We start from the raw sequence: 21,585 nt of genomic DNA on the forward strand, positions 1-21,585 counted from the left end.
TAAAATGCCTAATCGGAAGATGAGATGCTGTTCCTCAGTTTGCATTGAGCAACCTATTCCTGACCTTCTGTTCTGCTCCAGCTTCTCTGCCACCCTCTCCAACCAGAGAATCCATCGCATTTCCCCCCCTCTTCAGCTCTGAAGAAGAGTCATACGGGCTTGAAACGTGAACCTTGTTTTTCTCAGACCTGCTGAGTCTTTCCAGCATTTTCTGTTTTTATTACTGACAACAACTTGCAGATTCCCACATCTAACTATGCATGTACAGATTCTAGAAATTGCAATATTCATCCTGTAATAATGGCAAACGCAGACAGTTTCACCATCACTTCAATCGCAAAATTCTGGCCCATTATGATGATGCAGACTTTGTTAATTAAACTCATGATGAAATACTCAAAGAACAAAGAGCAATGCAGCACCGGAACAGGCCCTTTGGCCCTCCAAGCCCGCGTTGCTCCCTGGTCCAAACTAGACCATTCTTTTGTATCCCTCCATTCCCACTCCGTTCATGTGGCTATCTAGATAAGTCTTAAACGTTCCCAGTGTGCCCGCCTCCACCACCTTGCCCGGCAGCGCATTCCAGGCCCCCACCACCCTCTGCGTAAAATACGTCCTTCTGATATCCGTGTTAAACCTCCCCCCCCCCCCTCACCTTGAACCTATGACCCCTCGTGAACGTCATCACCGACCTGGGAAAAAGCTTCCCACCGTTCACCCTACCTATGCCTTTCATAATTTTATACACCTCTATTAGGTCTCCCCTCATCCTCCGTCATTCCAGTGAGAACAACCCCAGTTTACCCAATCTCTCCTCATAACTAAGCCCCTCCATACCAGGCAACATCCTGGTAAACCTCCTCTGCACTCTCCCTAAAGCCTCCACGTCCTTCTGGTAGTGTGGCGACCAGAACTGGACGCAGTATTCCAAATGCGGCCGAACCAACGTTCTATACATCTGCAACATCAGACCCCAACTTTTATACTCTATGCCCCGTCCTATAAAGGCCATTTCAGTAAACCAGTAACAAAATCTAGAAAGCCATATGATGACAAGCAAACAGTGAATTTATTGATAAATATGAATCTATTTCTGAATGTCTAATTGTAATTTGTTTTTCTTTTTCTCTTCCACCAAACATTATAGTCCAAAAGAATTTATTGAGTGCGTTTCCCATGTTCGTCTTTTGTCATGGTTGCTACTGGGGTCTCTTACACATAGTGTTGTGTGTTCAGGATCCACTTCATGCATGCCTATTCCTTTGGATGCTGGTCCACATATTGCAGACCACCTTATAGTTATCTTGATTGGATTTCCTGAACAATCCAAGGTAATGTGAACATTTAACAAATTAGAACCTGAACCCTGAGAATCCAGAGAATGCCATGCAATGGTTTCTAAACTGCAAGCTCTGCATTATTTGACTGCTAACCACTGTGCCACCATGCCGCCCATTTTATCTGCAGTTTCAGTTGTTGTATTCAGTCTTTTCTTAAATCTTTGCCTCTCCGTGAGGGAACCCACCAGGATTTCATTTTGTGGGCAGTTGTTTCACCAGCTTGCTGACCAAGTGCTGGTGGTTGCTTCAAACACGGTTCATTTTCTGAATGCAATATATAAAATGGTTATGGTATTACATCACAATTTTTTGCTATCTATGTTAAATTTCTGATGCATTAATTAATTACTCCATCAGTCTTTTGTGTAAATGTTTATAACATGGGATAAATTTTTGAAATTCTAATTTTAACATTTTTATTCAATTGTATTTAACCTCTGCACTGCAAGTATATGCTGTTTAAAAGAACACGGTAATCCGGAATATCTGTTTAACACCAATCATGTGTAAGATGATGTATAGATTTAACTACAATAAATCAGTGATTTTTGCTTTCTGTTTTGCAGACATCTGTATTGCACATGTGCTCCCTATTCCATGCATTCATCTTTGCCCAGCTTTGGACTGTGTATTGTGAACAAGCAGCTTCTGCTCCATCACTACAGAACCAGAATGAGTTTGTCTGCACAGCTATTCTGACTGCTCTTGAATTCTGGAGTCGGGTGACACCTAGTATTTTACAGCTGATGGTCCACAACAAAGTGGTGAGTAGCAATCACATATTTTCACTAATTCTCCTTTCCTCTGGTTACACGAGCACTAAAGAACATGGACGTTATGGTAAACCTTTATAAAGACACTGGTTCAACCTCAGTTGGTGCACTGTATTTCATTCAGGGCACCACCATTTAGCAAAGGTGTGAAAGCGTTGTAGTGGTGCAGAAAAGTTCAAAGAGAATGGTTCTCGAGATGAAGGGACTCAGTTACTTGGATAGATTTGGGAATCTAGGAGTGTTCTCTTTAGAGAAGAGAACGTTGAGAGAAGAGTTGTTCAAAATCATGAAGAGTCTGGTCAGAGTAGATAGAGAGAAATTGTTCCCATTGGCTATAGGGTTGAAAAATGGGGGACACCAATTTCAGGTGAATGGCAAAAGAACCTAAGGCAGCATAAAGAAAATCTTACTTCATGCAGCGAGTGGTCAGGATGTGCCTTTTGTTATCCTTTCATGGGATATGGGTGACACTGACAAGGCCATCATTTGTTGCCCACTGCGGTTCTAGGATTATGTTGGAGGCAGATTCAGACAGGTTTTTCCAAAAGTGAGTTGGACAATTATCTGAAGAGACAATATTTGCTGGGCTATGATGGGGTAAAGGTAGGGGAATGGGACTGGCTGAGGTGCTATTGCAAAGAGCTGGCACTGACACAACAAGCCAAATTGTCGTCTTCTGTGCTGTAATCAAGCTATGACTCCATGATTACTTTAAGAGTATGTCAGTAACTAGATAATAAATCCAATCTAATGTGTTGAATAAAAACAAAATGCTGGAAACACTCATCAGGTCAGGTAGCATATGTGAACAGAGAAACAAGAGTTAATACTCAAGAATTTTCATAAAACTTAAAATGTTCACTCTATTTCTCTCCCCACACATGCTGCCTGACCTGCTGAGTATTAGCAGTATTTCTGCTTTTATTTCAGAAATCCAACATCTGCAGAATTTTGCTCTTGTGCAAATGTGTTGAATAATGTTCACAAAACTAACCTTTAAGACACATTAGCTTTTATTCGAGCATTTTTCAAATGAAGATTCCTTTACTGTGTTACAGATGGTAGAAATGGTTTGCTTGCATGTTATCAACTTGATGGAGGCTCTACAGGAATGCAATTCAACTATCTTTGTGAAGGTAATTATATTTTTATTATGTCCACTATGAGAGATCATGATTTTTTAGCAAGATTTATATACCCTTGCTAACTAGTTGGCAAGATTTATATACCCTTGCTAACTGTTGGCCACATCACACAATTTTAGGATGTCAGTTAATTTTCCTAACCAGAGTCTGTTTAAGTTACACTAATTTTGAAAACAAATGAAAAACACTTTTAACCATCATTGTACAAACCTAATACTACTTAAAACATTGGATTTAGCTTGGATCGGCTTGGATTTTCGCTGAGTTGTAATGGCTCAGGAGATCTTTAAAAAGTAACAGTATGGAACCCAGATTGGAAGTTCTGCCTCCATTTCTAGCAGATCCAATTTTTGCCAGCAGGGGGCAGGGTATGAATCGCTCCTAACCCACCAGGACCATTTGATTTAACTTCTGAGTACAAGCATACCCAAATGTTGCTATTCCAACAGCTTTAACCCAATGTGAAAATGGGATTTAAGGTTTGTTTAAGTGCCATAAGTTGAAGGAATTGAAATCCCCAGCCTTTTAAAATTGAAAGAAGACTGCTCGAAGCTTTTTGTTAGAGTTAAGGATGACACATGCTTCTGGAGTCCATTGATTGACAGGCCATCTGGTGTAGCTTAGAAAAAATCATTAGCAATCTGTTTTTGCAATTTCAATGGACTCCAATGTTTAGATTTCCCAATGTTTGTTATTATAGGTGAGCCCATTATGAATGCTTGGCTGAATCTCTAAAGACCCAGAACCACGTTTTCAGCAGGGTCCTGTGTAGATATTTCGATTGACCATTTTAAGAGGTTATTTAAGTATTAGTTATCTTTGGTTTGGTTAATGAAATAGATGTTTGCAAATGAGCGGATTTACATATTTGGATGTGTTTCATGATTCGGGTTTTTTCAATATCAGGTGTATTTGATTGAAAGCTCTATTGGATCTTTTTAAAATTCACTGGTTAGGCCAGCATTTATTGCCCATCCCTAATTTCCCTCTAGAAGTCAATGGTAACTGCCTTCTTGAACTGTTGCTGTCCATGTGGCGAAGGTACACCTTCAGCATTGTTAGGGAGGGAGTTCCAAAATTTTGACCTAGCAATAGTGCAGGAACAACGATATAGTTCTAAGTCAGGATGATCAGTGTCTTGGAGAAGAACTTCCAGGTAGTGGTTTTCCCATGTATCTGCTGCTCTTGTCCTCTAGATGATAGCGGTAGGTTTGGAAGATGCTGCCTAAGGAGCCTTGGTGAGTTCCTGCAACACATCTTGTAGATGGTACACACTGCTGTCATTGTGCATCAGTAATGGAGCGAGTGAATGTTGAAGGTGGTGGATGGGGTGCCAATCAAGTGGGCTGCTTTGTCCTGGATGACGTCAAGCTTCTTAAGTGGTGTTGAGGCTGCACTCATCCAGACAAGGGGAGAGTATTCCACCACACTCCTGACTTGTGCCTTGCATATTGTGGACAGACTTTGGGGAGTCAGGAGGTGAGTTATTACTGCAGAATTCCTATCCTTTGACCTGCTTTCGTAGCTACGGTATTTGTATGGCTAGTCCAGTTAAGTTTCTGGTCCATGGTAACCCCTAGAATGTTGAAGTTTGAAGTTATAGGTGTATTTTTATTTTCATTTCCATATGGCCCCAGAGGTCTGCCTATCATGGATACTGAGTGAGTGACTGTGGAAGATTCATGGGGGGCATGGAGGAGGTCGGGGAAATATGGAGGTGGCATTTTGGTATGAGGGCATGGAGATGGTGGGGAGGTGGCTGTGGAGGTGAGGGCTAATGGACCAAGGGACCTTTAATTCAATTGGGCCGAAGTCCCAGAGAACCGAGGCAGGCCTTCAAACACCTGCCTCCATGGCCACCTCCAAATTGTTTCCATTCTGCCCCTGGAATGAAAATATAGGAGAGATTGGTGAGGCCCTTCTAAAGATCAATCTGCCAGGTCTGGAAGTTTCCTGACACAACCTATCAACCTCCTCCACAAGAATCCAGCCCCATATTTAGTTACATAAAGCTACTGATTTGGAAAATACATATCATTCAAACACAAATTATGAAAATATAATTGTCGATAACGGTTATATTCTAAAAATGAACACCAGTTTTATAGTAAAAAGTACATATGTTTGTAATTTACTGCAATGACTCAAGAATTGAACATCTGAAATATTGAACAGGTATGAGAAATACTCATTGCCTATTCCACCACAAAGTACACTGTGCATGCAGTTCTTATTATTTTAACAAAATAATTTGAAGTGTCTAGTCTTCCTTTATGTCCTAGCTAGTTGGAATATAGCATTATTCTTTCTTGAAATGGCAAATTATGGCTTGATATGAATCCAGTTAATGACTTACAATTAAATACATTACGTCGACTTTAATACACTTCAGCTTAATATTGATGGATATGATATTATGTAATTGTTGCTCAGTTTGTTTTGCTTGGTAACCTGTAATGCCTAGTGTCAATTTCATTTTCAATGTTTTCACGATTAAATAACATTCAAGCAGCCCTGTATATTAGTGAAGTGACAGCTTGATCCACAGCACCAGATAACCTTGGGTCCAAAATGTAGGTAGTGCAGAATAATTGCACTTTTGTTCATAAATCAGGCATCCTGTCAGGCTTTGTGTCATTGAAGGTGGAGTTCATTTTGGCGAAGTTGTTCAACCCTAGTGGAAAAGAGCAAAAAATAAAGCATAGCCGGCACATTTATCTTCCTGTAGACTCGTATGTATTCGAGCATAACCATTGTATCATTTCTCAGCAAGTCTGTGGGCAGTTAATTCAAAGTGTAATATGAAAGAACAAAGTTGAGTTAGTTCAAATCCTATCCCATCTTCATGCCATTGAAAATGCTTTGCAGCTATCGGTTTACTTTTGAAGAGCAGTCGGGGGTGGCCAATTTGGGCTCAGTAAGATCCCATAGAACAATGAGTCAGTCACCAAATTAATCTATATTTTTGCACAGGCTGTGGAGAAAATGTTGAATATAACGCTAAGAAAACTCCCCGAGCCGTTTTGAATCGTGCTTTGGGATCTTGTACATTTATCTGAGCAGGAAGACAAGGTCTCAGTTAACATTTCATTTGAGAGGCAGCTCCTCCGATAATCATAGAAATCATAGAAATCCTACAAGCAGAAAGAGGTCATTTGGCCCATCGAGTCTGCACCGACCACAATCCCACCCAGGCCCTACCCCCATATCCCTACATATTTACCCGCTAATCCCTCTAACCTATGCACCTCAGGACACTAAGGGGCAATTTTATCACGGCCAATCAACCTAACCCGCACATCTTTGGACAGTGGGAGGAAACCGGAGCACCCGGGGGAAACCCACACAGACACAGGGAGAATGTGCAAACTCCACACAGACAGTGACCCAAGCCGGGAATCGAACCCAGGTCCCTGGAGCTGTGAAGCAGCAATGCTAACCACTGTGCTACCGTGCCGCCCATAATGCAACACTCACTCAGTATTGCAGTGAAGTGTCAGGTCTTGGGGCTTAAACCCATAACCTCCTGACTCGGAGGTAGAAGTGCTGTTGAGTGAGCCAAGCTAAGACTGACATCCATATGGAAAATTATGGGAAGCCTTGTCTGATGATGAAATTTAAAATTTCTTACCTTATGGTTGCAGTATCAGGATATATAATCTCATTGATCTACTAGATGAGTTGAGTTCCTCTAGAAACTAACCATACCTCTGTTCTATCTCTATATAAATGTGACTTGTGCTGATTAATTCAGTAATCTGCCTTAATACTGGGAACTGAAGGAGCTGAGACTGTTGTTTTGGGCAGGATAGGAAAAATAAACTGCACAGTTCTGTGTTTCAGTATTCAACTCCAGTGGTACTTAAGTCTTCATGTAGCTGCTCCTAAACCTCCATAAATCACAGAATGAATGGATGTTGGGAGGTGTGCAAGGGCTCCATATTTTATCTCTTCATTTTGCACAAAAACACCATGGGTTGAATTTAACTAGGGTGTGAAGTTGAGGGGGATGGGGGGAAGTGAGGAAAGAAAATGGACTGCTCACCCCTGGAAGGAAAGTGGGCTTGCCACTGATGCATCTAGAAGAGACTCACCCACAGCCATAAAGAGATGCCAGCTAAATTAGGTGAGAGTGGGACTTTGTCCCTCAGAGGAAAGGAACCCCAGCCTCCCAGCAGTGTCAGGGTGCTGCTGGGACTGTAAAGAAGAGCAGGAAGAAAAGTGGTGGCTGCTGGAGACAAGTAAACCCCAGGCTTTTAGGATGGGGAGGCACCTGAGAGCCCAGGTGGGGAAGCTGGGTTTTGGAGAGCAGGCATGGAGGGATGAAGTGGGGGTGGCATCATGGCAGTGTGACCCGATGTGCACAGGGCACCATTCAAATGGTCTGCCCACACTTCCTTCCCCCAATTTTTCATCTTCAGAGATGACCTGCTGACTCCCACCTGCATGCCCACGCTTTCTGTATTATGGCATGGACAGCGTAATATAACAATCACTTGGCTTGGTAACAAGCTCAATTGACCCATATTTAAATATAGTAAGTGGATTGCAAGTTCTTGTGCCCACCCACGTAACATATTATGGGGGACAGCTCAGGGGTGGGCAGGAAGGTGATGGGCTGGGCAACCCTCATGTTTTCTGCTCCCCCACACGCCTGGCGGAGGGCTGTAAAATGCAGCCCAATGTGTTTGCATGTCACCTGCTAGTGATGGTATGATTAAGATGAAAATTGTTTATTTGAACCATTATCTGACAGCTGAATGAGAAAGGAGATAGAAGCCCTAATGTAAAGTACCATCACACTGTTCAGACCTTCAATGTTGAATTATTCCAACCAACTCACATCTTAAAATCCACAGAGCCTTAAGGTGCTAGTAACAGATCACAGTTCATAATATTTCAGCATCATTTATGGACCAATGTAGCAGTGAGTACAGGAGAAAATGAATGTGCAATGACAATTTTAAGATCTTCTGTTTAACTGTAAAAAGCAATTGCAATTTGTAACACTTTTCTTCTTTGAACAGCTGATACCAATGTGGTTACCAATGATTCAGTCAAATTTAAAGGTAAGTGGTATTGTTTACGACCAAAAGTTAATGTGGTTCCAAGCTTTTTAATCATAATTATTATGACTGATTCAGTTCCAATTTTCCACCTGGCTCAAACCCAACAGCATCTATCTGCCGGTCTACAGCTGCGTCTACAATCAATCCAGAACAATGTCAACCATCATGTCTTGCAGTCGTTCCAGACATCTGGGCAGATGAGCACAAGTTCATCAGTACTCCGTAAATGGCTGCAATGTACTCAGTTTAAAATGGCTCAGGTGGAAATACAGTCATCAGAAGCTGCATCTCAATTTTATCCTCTTTAAGTTTTCTTCCTTGTTTTGTGTACACTGGACTTGAAGCAGAGACATCTTTTATTCAACTCTCTTATGCTGATAAAACATTAGACAACATTAGCATGTTGGGAACTAAACAGCCTCTGTCTGTATATATAATCATTTTATCTTCCTTACAAACATTGTAGAAGATTATTTAAAAAAAATACTGTGTATAAATACAATAATGAACTTGGTTTTATTAGAGGCAGTATTTTGTAATTTAATATAATTGAATGATCAATCTTGTACATCAGTTGTGCTGAATTTGAGATGTCATTATACAGCATATCTGTTTCTAAACATTTACTTTTGAATGGGTTATTTTACACGCTTTTGTGTTCTTGTGAGTTGCTTTAACCAGCTTCAATATAATCTGTTGTATCATTTATATCTATTCACAACTATTTTGTTGTTGAAAATATAATTTCTGACTGAATTATGTAACTTTTTTGTTTGTTCAAATCACTTTTGTCATTATCTATCAACATTTTGTCCTATATTGCTGCCCACTTAATGTAGTTCTGATATTGTGTTCTTCTGTACATTCTGTATTTGGAAAATGTGCAGCTGTGCTGGAAAGCATGTTGTTTCTTTGGTCTTGACATTTGCTGAAACTGTATTTTTCTCTGTACACCAAAAAATCTAATTAGTGTCCTAATTCTGTCTCTGGGAATGTGCTAACTCCTTAAAAAAAAATCAAGTATGTGAAAAATTTATATTGAGGACATACTTTGCAATAATACTGAAAGAAAATTTATTTACCGGTTCAACTACTGGTAATCCACTAGGCTATGGATGTAAATAATCCCTTCAGATCAATGTCAACATTATTAAAAATAGAATAGAAACTGATCTTTTCAGTATCCAGTAGACTGTATATACTTTCCTGTAAATTATTATGCAGATCATGAAACTAGATACATATTTTGTGGAACAAAGAATATGTAATTCTATACCAGAAGATAAAAGCATATTTTATAAGACAGCATAAATAGCCTGGCGCAAATTAGAGTTGTTTTTTTTCACAGCCTTTTCCATTTATTTCTCTTCCTAACCCAGTCATTGCTTTCATCATTCATCTCTTATGTGTTTGTTTCAACAAGAAAAGACAGTGTGTTGCTGGAGATCAACAATTCAGCGTTTAAGCTACAGCAGCTATATTTGTTGTAAAGGATGAAGTGTCAGTTTTCCTGTTTAGTCTGGTACCAAATCAGTGAATCAAATGAAAAGTTGTTACATAATTTTGGTAACTGCAGAGTTTTAAGTTGACAGTTGATGGTCCAGCGTTGAGTCCGACAGAGCATGGGGACCCCGGGTTCAATCACTGTGTTGAGTTAGTCAACTCTGGTGGCCCTTCAATACACTAAGAAAGAGCAGGAACAAGTTGGGCAGCGTCTTCGCTCCAGGTTGTTTTGGACTTCAAGGAGACATTTGTAGAGCAAGAAGCTTTCGATAAGATTTAGATTGATAGCAATACTGATAATAGAGTAATAATTAATTTTATTTTTGTTGCACTCCCTTGCTTTCAAAAGCATTTCCCAGTCAAGCTTTACACTGTGAATGTGTTCATAACTTACTATTATTCCATGGTGTACTCACTGATGTAACACCCCTTCAACATTGATAATGGTCCTCATTTTAGTAAAGGACTTGTGTAAAATGCCTCGTTTGCTTATGCATCATTATAATGTTCTTTCTATGTACGTCACGAAGGGCATTAGAGAAATTGCCCAATACATTTGGAAATTGATTAGAATGCTATTCATCAGTACTTATATGATCAATGTGTAGTGACCCACATTTGGTCTGCTGTGATACTTCGAGCATAGTATAATTTTGTTTTCTCCCCTAAGCTTTTTGTTTTGCAGTTCCCAATAAAGAACAGTTTGTCCTTATTAAAATTTATGCACACACAGGAGAAGCAGCACCTGGATATTTATGTTCCGGTGGTGTACATACTCATAAGTGTGTACATTTTAATGTTTTATTGTATTATCAGAGACTTAATCTTACAGTATCCTGCAAAGAGGTGCAAAATAAATTTCAAACACCAATGTACTGCTCCCTGCAAAAGAAAGAATGGCATTTAGTTATTCTATTGCAAAGGAGTTCACCTTGACTGCATCTCTGAGAATATTTCCATGAAAGTGTTCACCAGTATCTTTGAAGGTCACAATAACAGAAATTCATGATGTAGAAAAAATTGCCAACTGTCGCTAGAAAATGTTATTTTCTACATACAAAACCAGTTGAAATTTAATTTTATCAGTCAGCCAACCGTTGTGTTGACATGTGTTGTCTTGGTTTAATTTATTTTGGTTGTAAACATTTTTCTGTTTTGAATAAAACAAAATAAATTTTATCTCAGAAAAGAATTTGCACTTTGTCCTCTTATTTTTCACAATTGTTTGAAGGAAAGTTACTGGAAAGAAAATGAGAAAAATAGTTATTGATTTTTATTTTTCCCCAGTACAGATTGAAATGATATATGGGAATCCAATGACGAGTGCAGAATCTCAGGGTAAGTTCTTGGTATAACTATAAAATGGTTTTAGTATTGAAAATATCTGTAACCTATATCTGAATAGCAGCTCCAATAATCATGAGTTTTCAATGGAACATGCGTCCCAAAAATCAAATTTTAATATATAATTGATATGTTAATAGCCCTGTACTAGCCACAGTTCATTGTATGTTACAATAGTATTAATGGATCAATTGATGTTTGTGGACAAATTGTAAAATGGTAAGTTCTATTTTGCAACTCAGCAGGATAATGAGAAGAGACCTTGTTCAAGGCATTATAATACAAAACTTAAAATCACTATACCTATACAAGTGCAGGAACTTTAATGTGCCAGTACTAGACCTGTCTACAGATGTACATTAAAAGCAGCTTTAGAACAAAATTGCTTGATAATGTTCCTCTGGCATAAATTTGAAACAGTTTTGAATCTTTAGCATGAGAGGTGTAATGAGGAGATGCTAGAGGTTTTTTTTGGGTAGAAGAGATCAAATTAATCGAATGGTTTTCCCTTCAGTGCCTATCTTGTGTAACGTGAGCAAAATTGTGACTTTGTCTACACATTTCTGGAGTATCCATACGGGGAACAGAAGTAAAACACAAGGCTTTTAATTTTTGCCCTCACTGCAGTTGGAACCTCTTTATAATTTTTATATAGCTAGATTATTTGGATTTTCTGAGGATTTCAGGATTTTTAAATTGCTGTTTATTTCAAATAAATATTTTAAATAACCAAATAATTACTTGACACTGAAGAAAAGAAAATCTGGGGTAAAAAAATCATTTTTCCTCTCTTCACAATTGTCAATAACTGTACAAAAGTTGTGATGATGTGGATCCAAGGCAGAAGTCCCATCCAACAACTATTTCACACATACTGCTATTGTTCACAATTGTCTTTTATAATTCAGTTGCCCAAGGTCTTGGTGAGTTTTCTTTCTATTGAATTCATAGTAATTGCCCCGTAACTTCCACAAAGTGGCAATGTCTGTCGGATTGCCACTCTCAACAGACTCCTGTCTCACCCAACCTTTCACACTCAGGCTGGGTGAGGCAGCAGCTGCTGGGAGGGGGATGTTTAAAGGGACATAGTTGCTAGTTTCAATGGCAAGCAGGGGGGAAGGGGGTGTGTGTGTGTCACAAAGTGGAGGGGTGGGGGCGGTCAGGGCGGGTGTCCTGGACTGGAGAGGGTGGGGGTTGTACAATAGACCAGAGAATTGGGGGAGGGGGTGTAATGGACCATAGTGAGGGGAGGGGTGGGATCTGGAGTGGGTTGTCCCAAATTGGCGGGGGGGGTGGGGGTGGGGGTTGTACCAGAAAGGAGAGAGAGGGGGGAGTGTCCCAGACCAAGGGAGGTGGAGGTGGGTAATGGAGAGAGGGGGCAGGGGCATCCCAGAGAGGGGGGGTGTGACGGGTGTCTGGACCAGAGGGTGATGAAGACTGGCCTCGAGAAGGGGTTGGTTGTCCCGGACTGGAGAGAGAGGGGCGGGGAGATGTCTTGGACCAGAGAGAGAGAGAGGGGGGTCGTTGGACCAGGAGGGGTATCGGACTGGAGCCGGAGGGTGGGGGTGATATCACAGCTTTATATGGCTCCTGCTCTGACCAAGACCATGATAAACTACGCAGAGTTGTGAATGTAGCCCAGTAAGTCCCCATTTTTAATTGGATTGACCTGCAACTCCATCAGTCCACTGATCCGCAAAGAGCAACCCCTGGAGACTGAAACCACATCACCCCGTTTCCCTCTAACTTTGGCAATATATTATCAGAGTCAATTGGCTTGGTGGCAAGCCTAATAGATCCTTGATTACCTATTTGAAATTGACGCTTGGGCTGTTGATTTTGGTGCCACCCAGCCCCATATTATTGTGGGGGAGCTCGGGCGTGAGTGGGAAAGTTGTGGGGTCAGGCACCCACCCTGTTTTATATGCCCTCCCCTGCTGGAAAGAAACCCACGGGGGCACCGTAAAAAGCAACCTCTGGAGTGGTAGGAACTATGATTCACAGATTAACTCTGCGGCATAGTTAGTCTTCATTAGCCACTTCACAAGTGCCATAAACAATTCAAGCATCACCTATTAACCATTATTAAAATTAATTGTCCTCTGTATAGCCCGGGTGAACTGAAAGGAAAACATTAGGGATTGCAGTGGCTTTCCTTTACTTCCCTTGTCATCAGTCTTCATCACAATCCTCTTCCTACTGACAGAAACCTATTCTACGGTGGTTTCATTTGCATTTGGCCTTTGACTAGAGAAATATTTCAATGTGTGAAAGCTATTAAAATTATTTTGATTTATGCTGATCCTAGCTTTAACATCTTCGCTCCTATGCCTTCTGTGACCTTGAATGCAAATTTACTACAAGGAGGTCCAAGAGAAAGCGATAACAAAGCCCTCGACTGTCCAAAGTGACAAAAGTATGGAAATCTTTTCACAACCAGATCAACAATCATTGATGGAAAATTTCTTCATTTGCACTTTAAATAGCAGATACCTTCCTTATACACACTTAGCGAAGAAAGTAAACCCTGGCAGTAGTTATACTTTACACTCCCAGTGCTCTGAAGGGAAGTTATCAGCCAGGACAGAAAGCAAAGTATAGTGAATGTGAGAAATAAGAAATAAAAAGTGTAAATGTTGGAAATAATCAGCAGGTCTGGCCGCTTCTGTGGAGAGGGAAAAGAGTTAACAGGCAAGATTTTGCAATACTCCCTCACTACTGGAATCAAGGGTAGAATCCAGGGCGGCATGGTGGTACAATGGTTAGCACTGCTGCCTCACAGCGCCAGGGACCCGGGTTCAATTCCGGCTTTGGGTGACTTGTTCTCCCTGTGTCTGCATGGGTTTCCTCTGGTAGCTGCGGTTTCCTCCCAAAGTCCCAAGATGCGCAGGTTAGGTGACCATGGTAAATTGCCCCATAGTGTAGGATGTTTAGTTTAGATGGATTAGCCATGGTACATGTGTGGGGTTACGGGGGATAGGGCAGGAAGAGGGCCTGGGTAAGATACTCTGTCAGAGAGTCAGTGCAGACTCAAAGTGCTGAATGGCCTCCTTCTGCACAGTTCTATGAATCTGAACTGATGGGCAGTCGGGAACCCAAAAGCTAGTGGAGTGGGCTTGACTGTAGCTTTTCAACTGAGTGACAGCATTAGCATTCCACTCTGGAGAAGAATCGCATGGACTCTGTTAAACATTCCTCTCTCTGCGGATGCTGCCAAATCTGAGTTTTTCCAGCATTTTTTTATTAGCATCCCACTTTCAGGTTTTCCAAGTAATAGGAGTGGCCAGGTGTGACAGTGACCTACACCTGACTGTTCAATGCAGACTATTTAAAGGGAGCCCAGTAGGAGACAGAATGGATCCATGCTACAGCCGTGTCAGGCTGACATGCTAACAGAATACAGACAACTGCAAGGATGGGGTCTCAAAATAGGAACGCTGTCACCAGTTCTCTGAGGCATGCTTGGAGGTCAAGCAGTTGCTTAGAGGAGACACACTCTTGCCATGAGATAGGAGGAAGCGGCCAGCCTTGGAAATGATTTTGAATCTTTTCTCTTCGGCAGTCCTAATTCATTCAACAGGTCATTGAAGTCTCATGCAAAAGATAATGCAGGAAGAGAGCAAGGATTCCTCAAGAGAAAGGTGCAGACTCTGAGACAGCACCGTCAAATGATTCATGCATACCCTCCACCAGCGCAGACTCATCCCACCTATTTGGGGTCTCCAAGGCAAGGCGCTAAATTGTCACACAGTCACAACTCACAAGTGAGCAGGAGCAGGTGTCGCAGACAAGGACAGCAGCAGAAAGTCCCTATCCGAGGGTGGTGGGCCTTCTTAGTTCTGCTCAGCTGGGTGCCAATGCTAAGCTTCGGGAGTCATCCACAAAGAGGACTGTTCTGGAACAGCAGCAGAAAATGTGTGAGGTTTTCTCAGTATTTCCAGAGGCACTGTGTTCCATTGGAGAGGAATCTGTCTCCAGCATAATGGTCATTGATGCCTCATCTGTCTCCAGCATAATGGTCATTGATGCCTTTGGAGTCAAGCTGCATGTAAAGAGTGGCCACCTGCATGCAGCAACAAACATGCCAGGCAACCATGCATGCTCGCATTCATGAATGACCTTCCTAATCTGCCAGATTAAATTGGATTGAGAAAAGCTTCACTAAGCCTCTAAACTCAGAGTATGACCCACCGCATAAATCTCTCAGAGCAAGGGAATGAGAAACTTGCTCTTGCCCCGCTGAAGCCACATGAGTTGCAAAGTAACAGAACATAGAGTCATACAACGCAGAAAAGGCCCATTGGGTCTGTAACAATAATAACTATCACTAAAGGCACACGTATCCCATTTTTCTGCACTCAACCCATATCCTTGAATGTTATGATATTTCAAGCACTCATCCAATAGGAAAAGAAATATTCTTTGGTTCACTAGGGAAAGCACTTTGGTGTTTAAAATGAGTTACTGTATCAAATCCATTATAAATGGCTGTGCACGAAAAACATTTCTTCAAGTTTCCTTGCCTAGTTATCTCCATGGCTACTTCGCGCCGGTAAAGTGGATATTAGTCTTAAGTAAATGATGTGACAACGGTTGAAGATAAGGGCTTGGTATCAATGAAATGAAAGGATTATTGATTATGGGAATGTTTCCATCCTCCAGCAGCTCCAGTCCTGTCTATTGCTTCATGTTAACATACAACACATTATTATCGTTCTGGAAACCTTTGCTGGTGCAGACTGAAGACATTATAACCACATCTTCAGTAATCTAATGGCTCATTCAGTGAGTACTATTGAGCTGATGTCACTTTTGTAGTACCTGCCCTGTGCATCAATGACCTGGCTCCCCACAAGTGTCACCAGCCAGATACTTCCAAAGTATGGGTAGAATATAATGCAGCCCAAAGCAGCAGGGAACATGGTGGTCCAGCTCCATTTGTTATGTGGGAGGCCATGCATCAGTCAGCTGCTGGCAGGAAAACCTCCCTCAATTAGTCTGAGGTGGGAAAAGGCTGATGAGAGCAACTCACTCACTTGCAGCGGGATGTCAATTAGCGCCCCCACCCCTCTGCCACCGACCGCTCATCCCACTATCCTGTGGCACAAAAGGTGGCTGGGGTTAATTCAGCTGCTAGTCTTAATGGTGTTCCTGCTCCTACTGGTGTTGTAACTGCTCCTGCTGGTGTTGTAACTGCTCCTGCTGCTGTTGTTTCTGCTCCTGCTGGTGTTGTAACTGCTCCTGCTGGTGTTGTAACTGCTCCTGCTAGTGTTGTTTCTGCTCCTGCTGGTGTTGTTCCTGCTCCCGCTGGTGTTGTAATTACTCCTGCTGGTGTTGTAACTACTCCTGCTGGTGTTGTAACTGCTCCTGCTGGTGTTGTAACTGCTCATACTGGTGTTGTAACTGCTCATACTGGTGTTGTAACTGCTCGTACTGGTGTTGTAACTGCTCGTACTGGTATTGCAAATGCTCCTGCTGGTGTTGTAACTGCTCCAACTGGTGTTGTAACTGCTCCTGCTGGTGTTGTAACTGCTCTTCCTGGTGTTGTAACTGCTCCGGCTGGTGTTGTAACTGCTCCTGCTGGTGTTGTAACTGCTCTTCCTGGTGTTGTAACTGCTCCTGCTGGTGTTGTTCCTGCTCTTCCTGGTGTTGTAACTGCTCCTGCTGGTGTTGTTACTGCTGCTTGTGTTGTTCCTGCTCCTGCTGGTGTTGTAACTGCTTCAACAGGTGTTGTAACTACTCCTGCTGGTGTGGTAACTGCTCCTATTGGTGTTGTAACTGCTTGTACTGATGTTGTAACTGCTTGTACTGGTGGTGTAACTGCTTGTACTGGTGTTGTAACTGCTCCTGCTGGTGTTATAGCTGTTGCTGGTGTTGTTCCTGCTCCTGCTGGTGTTGTAACTGCCCCTGCTGGTGTTGTAACTGCCCCTGCTGGTGTTGTAACTGCTGCTGGTGTTGTAACTGCTGCTGGTGTTGTAACTGCTGCTGGTGTTGTAACTGCTCTTCCTGGTGTTGTAACTGCTCTTCCTGGTGTTGTAACTGCTCTTCCTGGTGTTGTAACTGCTCTTCCTGGTGTTGTAACTGCTCCTGCTGGTGGTGTAACTGCTGCTTGTGTTGTTCCTGCTCCTGCTGGTGTTGTAACTGCTTCGACAGGTGTTGTAACTACTCCTGCTGGTGTTGTAACTGCTTCGACAGGTGTTGTAACTACCCCTGCTGGTGTTGTAACTGCTGCTGGTGTTGTAACTGCTGCTGGTGTTGTAACTGCTGCTGGTGTTGTAACTGCTGCTGGTGTTGTAACTGCTGCTGGTGTTGTAACTGCTGCTGGTGTTGTAACTGCTGCTGGTGTTGTAACTGTTCCTGCTGGTGTTGTAACTGTTCCTGGTGTTGTAACTGCTGCTGGTGTTATTCCTGCTCCTACTGGTGTGGTAACTGCTCGTACTGGTGTTGTAACTGCTCAGACTGGTGTTGTAACTGCTCCTGCTGGTGTTGTTCCTGGTCCTGCTGGTGTTGTAACTGCCCATACTGGTGTGGTAACTATTCCTACTGGTGTTGTAACTGCTCATGCTGGTGTTGTAACTGCTCTCCCTCTTGTTGTAACTGCTTCTGCTGGTGTTGTAACTGATGCTGCTGGTGTTGTAATGTTGCTGGTGTTGTAACTGCTCCTATTGGTGTTGTAACTGCTCCAACTGGTGTTGTAACTGTTACTGGTGTTGTAACTGGTGTTGTAACTGTTGCTGGTGTTGTGACTGCTCCTGCCGGTGTTGTAACTGCTCCTGCTGGTGTTGTAACTGTTCCTGCTGGTGTTGTAACTGTTCCTGCTGGTGTTGTAACTGTAACTGCTCCTGCTGGTGTTGTAACTGCTCTTACTGGTGTTGTAACTACTCCTGCTGCTGGGGTTGTGCCTGCTGTTTGTGGTTTTACTTTGAGTACGTTTTCAGGTGCTTGGTATTAAACATTTGCAGGAAACATATTCACATATTCTTGCTTTAAACTGTGATCACCTCATTGAACTGAGTGCCATGATTAGCTCCAAAGCTCATTATCAGCATCAGGCAATGGTCTGGGTAAATGGTAAGAGTAAATGCAAACACAATGGGCCATAAATTATTCTTATAATAATAGTAAGACGAATGTTATTTATATGTAAAAGCATAAATGTTATAGCATCTTCAGGCGTGGGACTGATGTGCGACTAAAAGTGAAAATTCAAAGATCTCTGTCAGAGCTCTGCATTTGGCTTCAAAATGACGATCTCACTGTCTACCTCGCTTGTGTTATAATTCAGGTCATAAACTCCAAAGTGTTCTATGAAGTCCGCCTGTATCATAAGTTTTGCACTATGAATTTGGCTAGGGTGAGCATGAGATGTTGCACTTCAGGTATGATTCAAATGACCCACTAGGGAGCTTTTATCCAACAAAGTTTATTTAAGTATACAGTTAACATGTATAGAAAGAAAATTGGCAAACATTTTTACCAGTTACAAACAAGAAAAAAAATCATGATATTGTATAACCCTTAACAGCTAAACACCATTCCAATGAAACAAATCCCATAAACAAAACCTTTGCCACAGGTTTAACACAGCAAAGACCAATGCTCACGCGACACTGGAATTTAGTCCTTTGGTTGAATGCTGCAATTCTCTTGAGGTGCACACAGACAAGCTTGGAGTCAGAACAGCTTCCCAAAACACCAGGGAGACTCTAGACAAGCCAATCATCAACAGCAGATTTTCTACTCCAGGAAGGCCAGGGGCCTTGCTTCCAGCTAACAGCAGAATTTCAAAAACACTTCTTTTCAGTTTGATGTCCACCCCCTTGTAAGCTAAAACTGATGCCAGCAACCAAATTAAAAGTGAAACCTTGAATTCACAATGAAGAAGAAAAACCTATCCAAAACACATGACCTGCCAATCAGTCTTCCTCCTAACAATACAGGGTCATAAAACAATCCCAGGAAGTACCTAAAGCCCATAGTTAAAATAAACAAACCCCCATTTAAGCCATTGAAGTAGCAGACGGCCCGTCAACAATGAGGAAAAAAAAGGAAAAAATCTGCTTACAACTGCAGAGAACGTGATTCAAATAAAAATTTCTCAAAGGTACACTAACGTCACACTTGTAATGCACTGAACGGTGCATTTTGTACTTGTGCAGTATGAACTAAACTCTCTATAGATAGGTGCTATTACTGCCATTCAGTCTCTAGTCAGTCTCTCCCTCTATACCACATTCAACTGACTATTGCAAATCCAGACTCTTATTCCTTCAGGTTTTGAAGTTGTTTGAGATTTTGAAAGCCTAAAAATTAATTCTTTACTTCTCCATTTATTTTTCTCTCTCGATCCAAATTCTTTCCCCTTGATTTCTCTTTCTGTGCCGGATTTGATATTCAAGGCAGCATTCTAACCTACGCTTCCTTATCAGTCCTTGTGCTGTTCATTTGTGATTGATAAAGGAGATATGTCCATTGCTTTGCCCTGTCCATCCATTCCCTCAGTGTGATGTTGTCAGTCCAACAACTTGCCACATAAGTCCTTATGAATCTAAACATCCTGCCATTAGCATCACCCCTACACTGATTATGGGCACTGAGCTTTAAAATTCTATGGTGTAAAAAGAGTTAAATGTTTGCACCAGAAACCTCAGATTGTGAGGCATCAAAAATTTGCATAATGTGTTTAATTCTATAATTGGTGGCTGATATAAAGGTAAAGTAGATCTGCATCTAATAGTGGGTGGTAGAAAATTAGCTGGCTGTACTTACCTTGTAATAGCCTAGCTTAGGCACTTGTGGAAATGATTCATTCCCCCTCCCTCAATTCTCATAGTAACAGAATCCTTCAGAAGTTTAATGATGGGGAGACATAGCTAAGCGACTGGGGATTTACCAGCACACAGAATGGTGATGTTTATTTACAAACAGAACTGTTGGGAGAAAGTCAAGACACAATCAGGAACACAATTCCAAAGGCATTCTCACTTGCTGCTTGAGTTATTAAATAGAAGCTGTTGGAATATGGTGTTGTTGCTGAGATATTGAGTGGTGAGGAGCTTGAGAATCGTATATTTAAACATGAACCATTTATTCTTAGTCTTTAACTATTTGCAGATACCAGATATTGTCTTGCAGGGAAGTCATGCTGGAACTGTGTAAAACGCCGAGTAGGCCACATCTGGAGTACTATGTGCAGTTCTGGTCACCACATTATGGAAAGGATGTGACTGCACTGGGGAGGGTGCAGAGATGATTTCCCCCTGGATAATTGCACTGTGCTGGGAACCATCAGACGAAGTGATTCAAATTGCTAATTTCCTATGGTTCTGCCAATTTTACACCAATATTTACTCTGAAAGAGTTAGAAGAAATAAAACCACTTATTGCTTCAGTGTAACTATTTTAAACACCCCGACTGAGCCCTGAGACCAGACACCCCCTCCACACTCTGGACCCCCAACCACTCGAATAATTAACCCCCAGGTTATCCCCGTGCTCCGACCAGGCTCATGAGATTCCCCCCAGTTGCACAGGACTCATCCCCACCCATTAAACACCCCCATCCCGGAGTGGACCCGACACCACATTGCACCCCCCCCCCCCCTGCCCCCCACTCACTCCCGTCCCAGAGCAGACACAACATCCCAACCCCCCTTGGGTATTGCTGAAAAAAGAGACAGCTCAGAGCTTTCCATCTCTACAGCCAACAGGACAGATGCCAGAATAAACTTAAATTGGTTGTCAGTTGCAATGTCCCAACTATTTTAGGGGTCATGGGTTTTAATAAAAGAAAAGAATGTGGTTTACGCACGTGGATTCAAAGTAACCATAACAGATTTATTCTTGGAGTTGTTCTGTGCACAGACTACAAACTGAAAGTGAAACAGCAGCCTGCAACACTCTCATGACATCACCATCAATCATGTGATCAGCTCTTAAAGCAACCTGTAACCCTTTTAAATATATAACATTAGCGTAATGTTTAGCACAATCAGAATTGTTCAGCAAATGCTGACCAATCGCTGTACCTCATCATTGCAACCTCCCTCAGCCTCATATTCCCTCTGGAACCAATTAGATCTTCTAACTCTAATCTTTTGTGTATCTCAATTCCTGACATCATTACTTATACTCCTGAGTCGGACCTACTCTCTGACTCTCAAAGTGAACTGTTTCTCACTTTTCCTCCCTTTTTGTCTAATTTAAATTTATTTGTTTCAGACCCTTGGTTAAGCTGCATTAAAAGCACCAGATAAGTGAACGAATTCTGATGAAATACGCTCTTAATTGGCTAGCTGCATTGAAAATTATCCCATTTCGATTTGCTGGATCTATAACTCTTTTGCTTGGAAAAAAATAATGATGGCAATAAAATTAGACAAATTCTCATTATGGCTTTTATGAACATAAC

At 41.8% G+C, this 21,585-nt stretch overlaps 2 protein-coding genes across 2 annotated transcripts in view; one reads left to right on the plus strand and one right to left on the minus strand.

Annotated features, from left to right (window-relative positions):
- The window catches only part of unc79 (unc-79 homolog, NALCN channel complex subunit), a 152,604-nt gene extending 143,828 nt beyond the window's left edge, over positions 1–8,776 (plus strand). Inside the window, exons 45-49 of the mRNA XM_078233206.1 lie at positions 1,148–1,331; positions 1,907–2,104; positions 3,172–3,249; positions 8,286–8,327; positions 8,435–8,776. Of these exons, the coding sequence (XP_078089332.1) occupies positions 1,148–1,331; positions 1,907–2,104; positions 3,172–3,249; positions 8,286–8,327; positions 8,435–8,635 (703 nt within the window). The 3' untranslated portion in view covers positions 8,636–8,776. The remainder of the gene's footprint in view (positions 1–1,147; positions 1,332–1,906; positions 2,105–3,171; positions 3,250–8,285; positions 8,328–8,434) is intronic.
- prima1 (proline rich membrane anchor 1) overlaps positions 5,342–21,585 on the minus strand; it is a 117,750-nt gene continuing 101,506 nt past the window's right edge. Inside the window, exon 5 of the mRNA XM_078233208.1 lies at positions 5,342–5,932. Within this exon, the coding sequence (XP_078089334.1) occupies positions 5,893–5,932 (40 nt within the window). The 3' untranslated portion in view covers positions 5,342–5,892. The remainder of the gene's footprint in view (positions 5,933–21,585) is intronic.

The sequence above is a fragment of the Mustelus asterias genome, chromosome 18, assembly GCF_964213995.1.
Source record: "Mustelus asterias chromosome 18, sMusAst1.hap1.1, whole genome shotgun sequence".
In the NCBI taxonomy this organism is placed as follows: domain Eukaryota; kingdom Metazoa; phylum Chordata; class Chondrichthyes; order Carcharhiniformes; family Triakidae; genus Mustelus; species Mustelus asterias.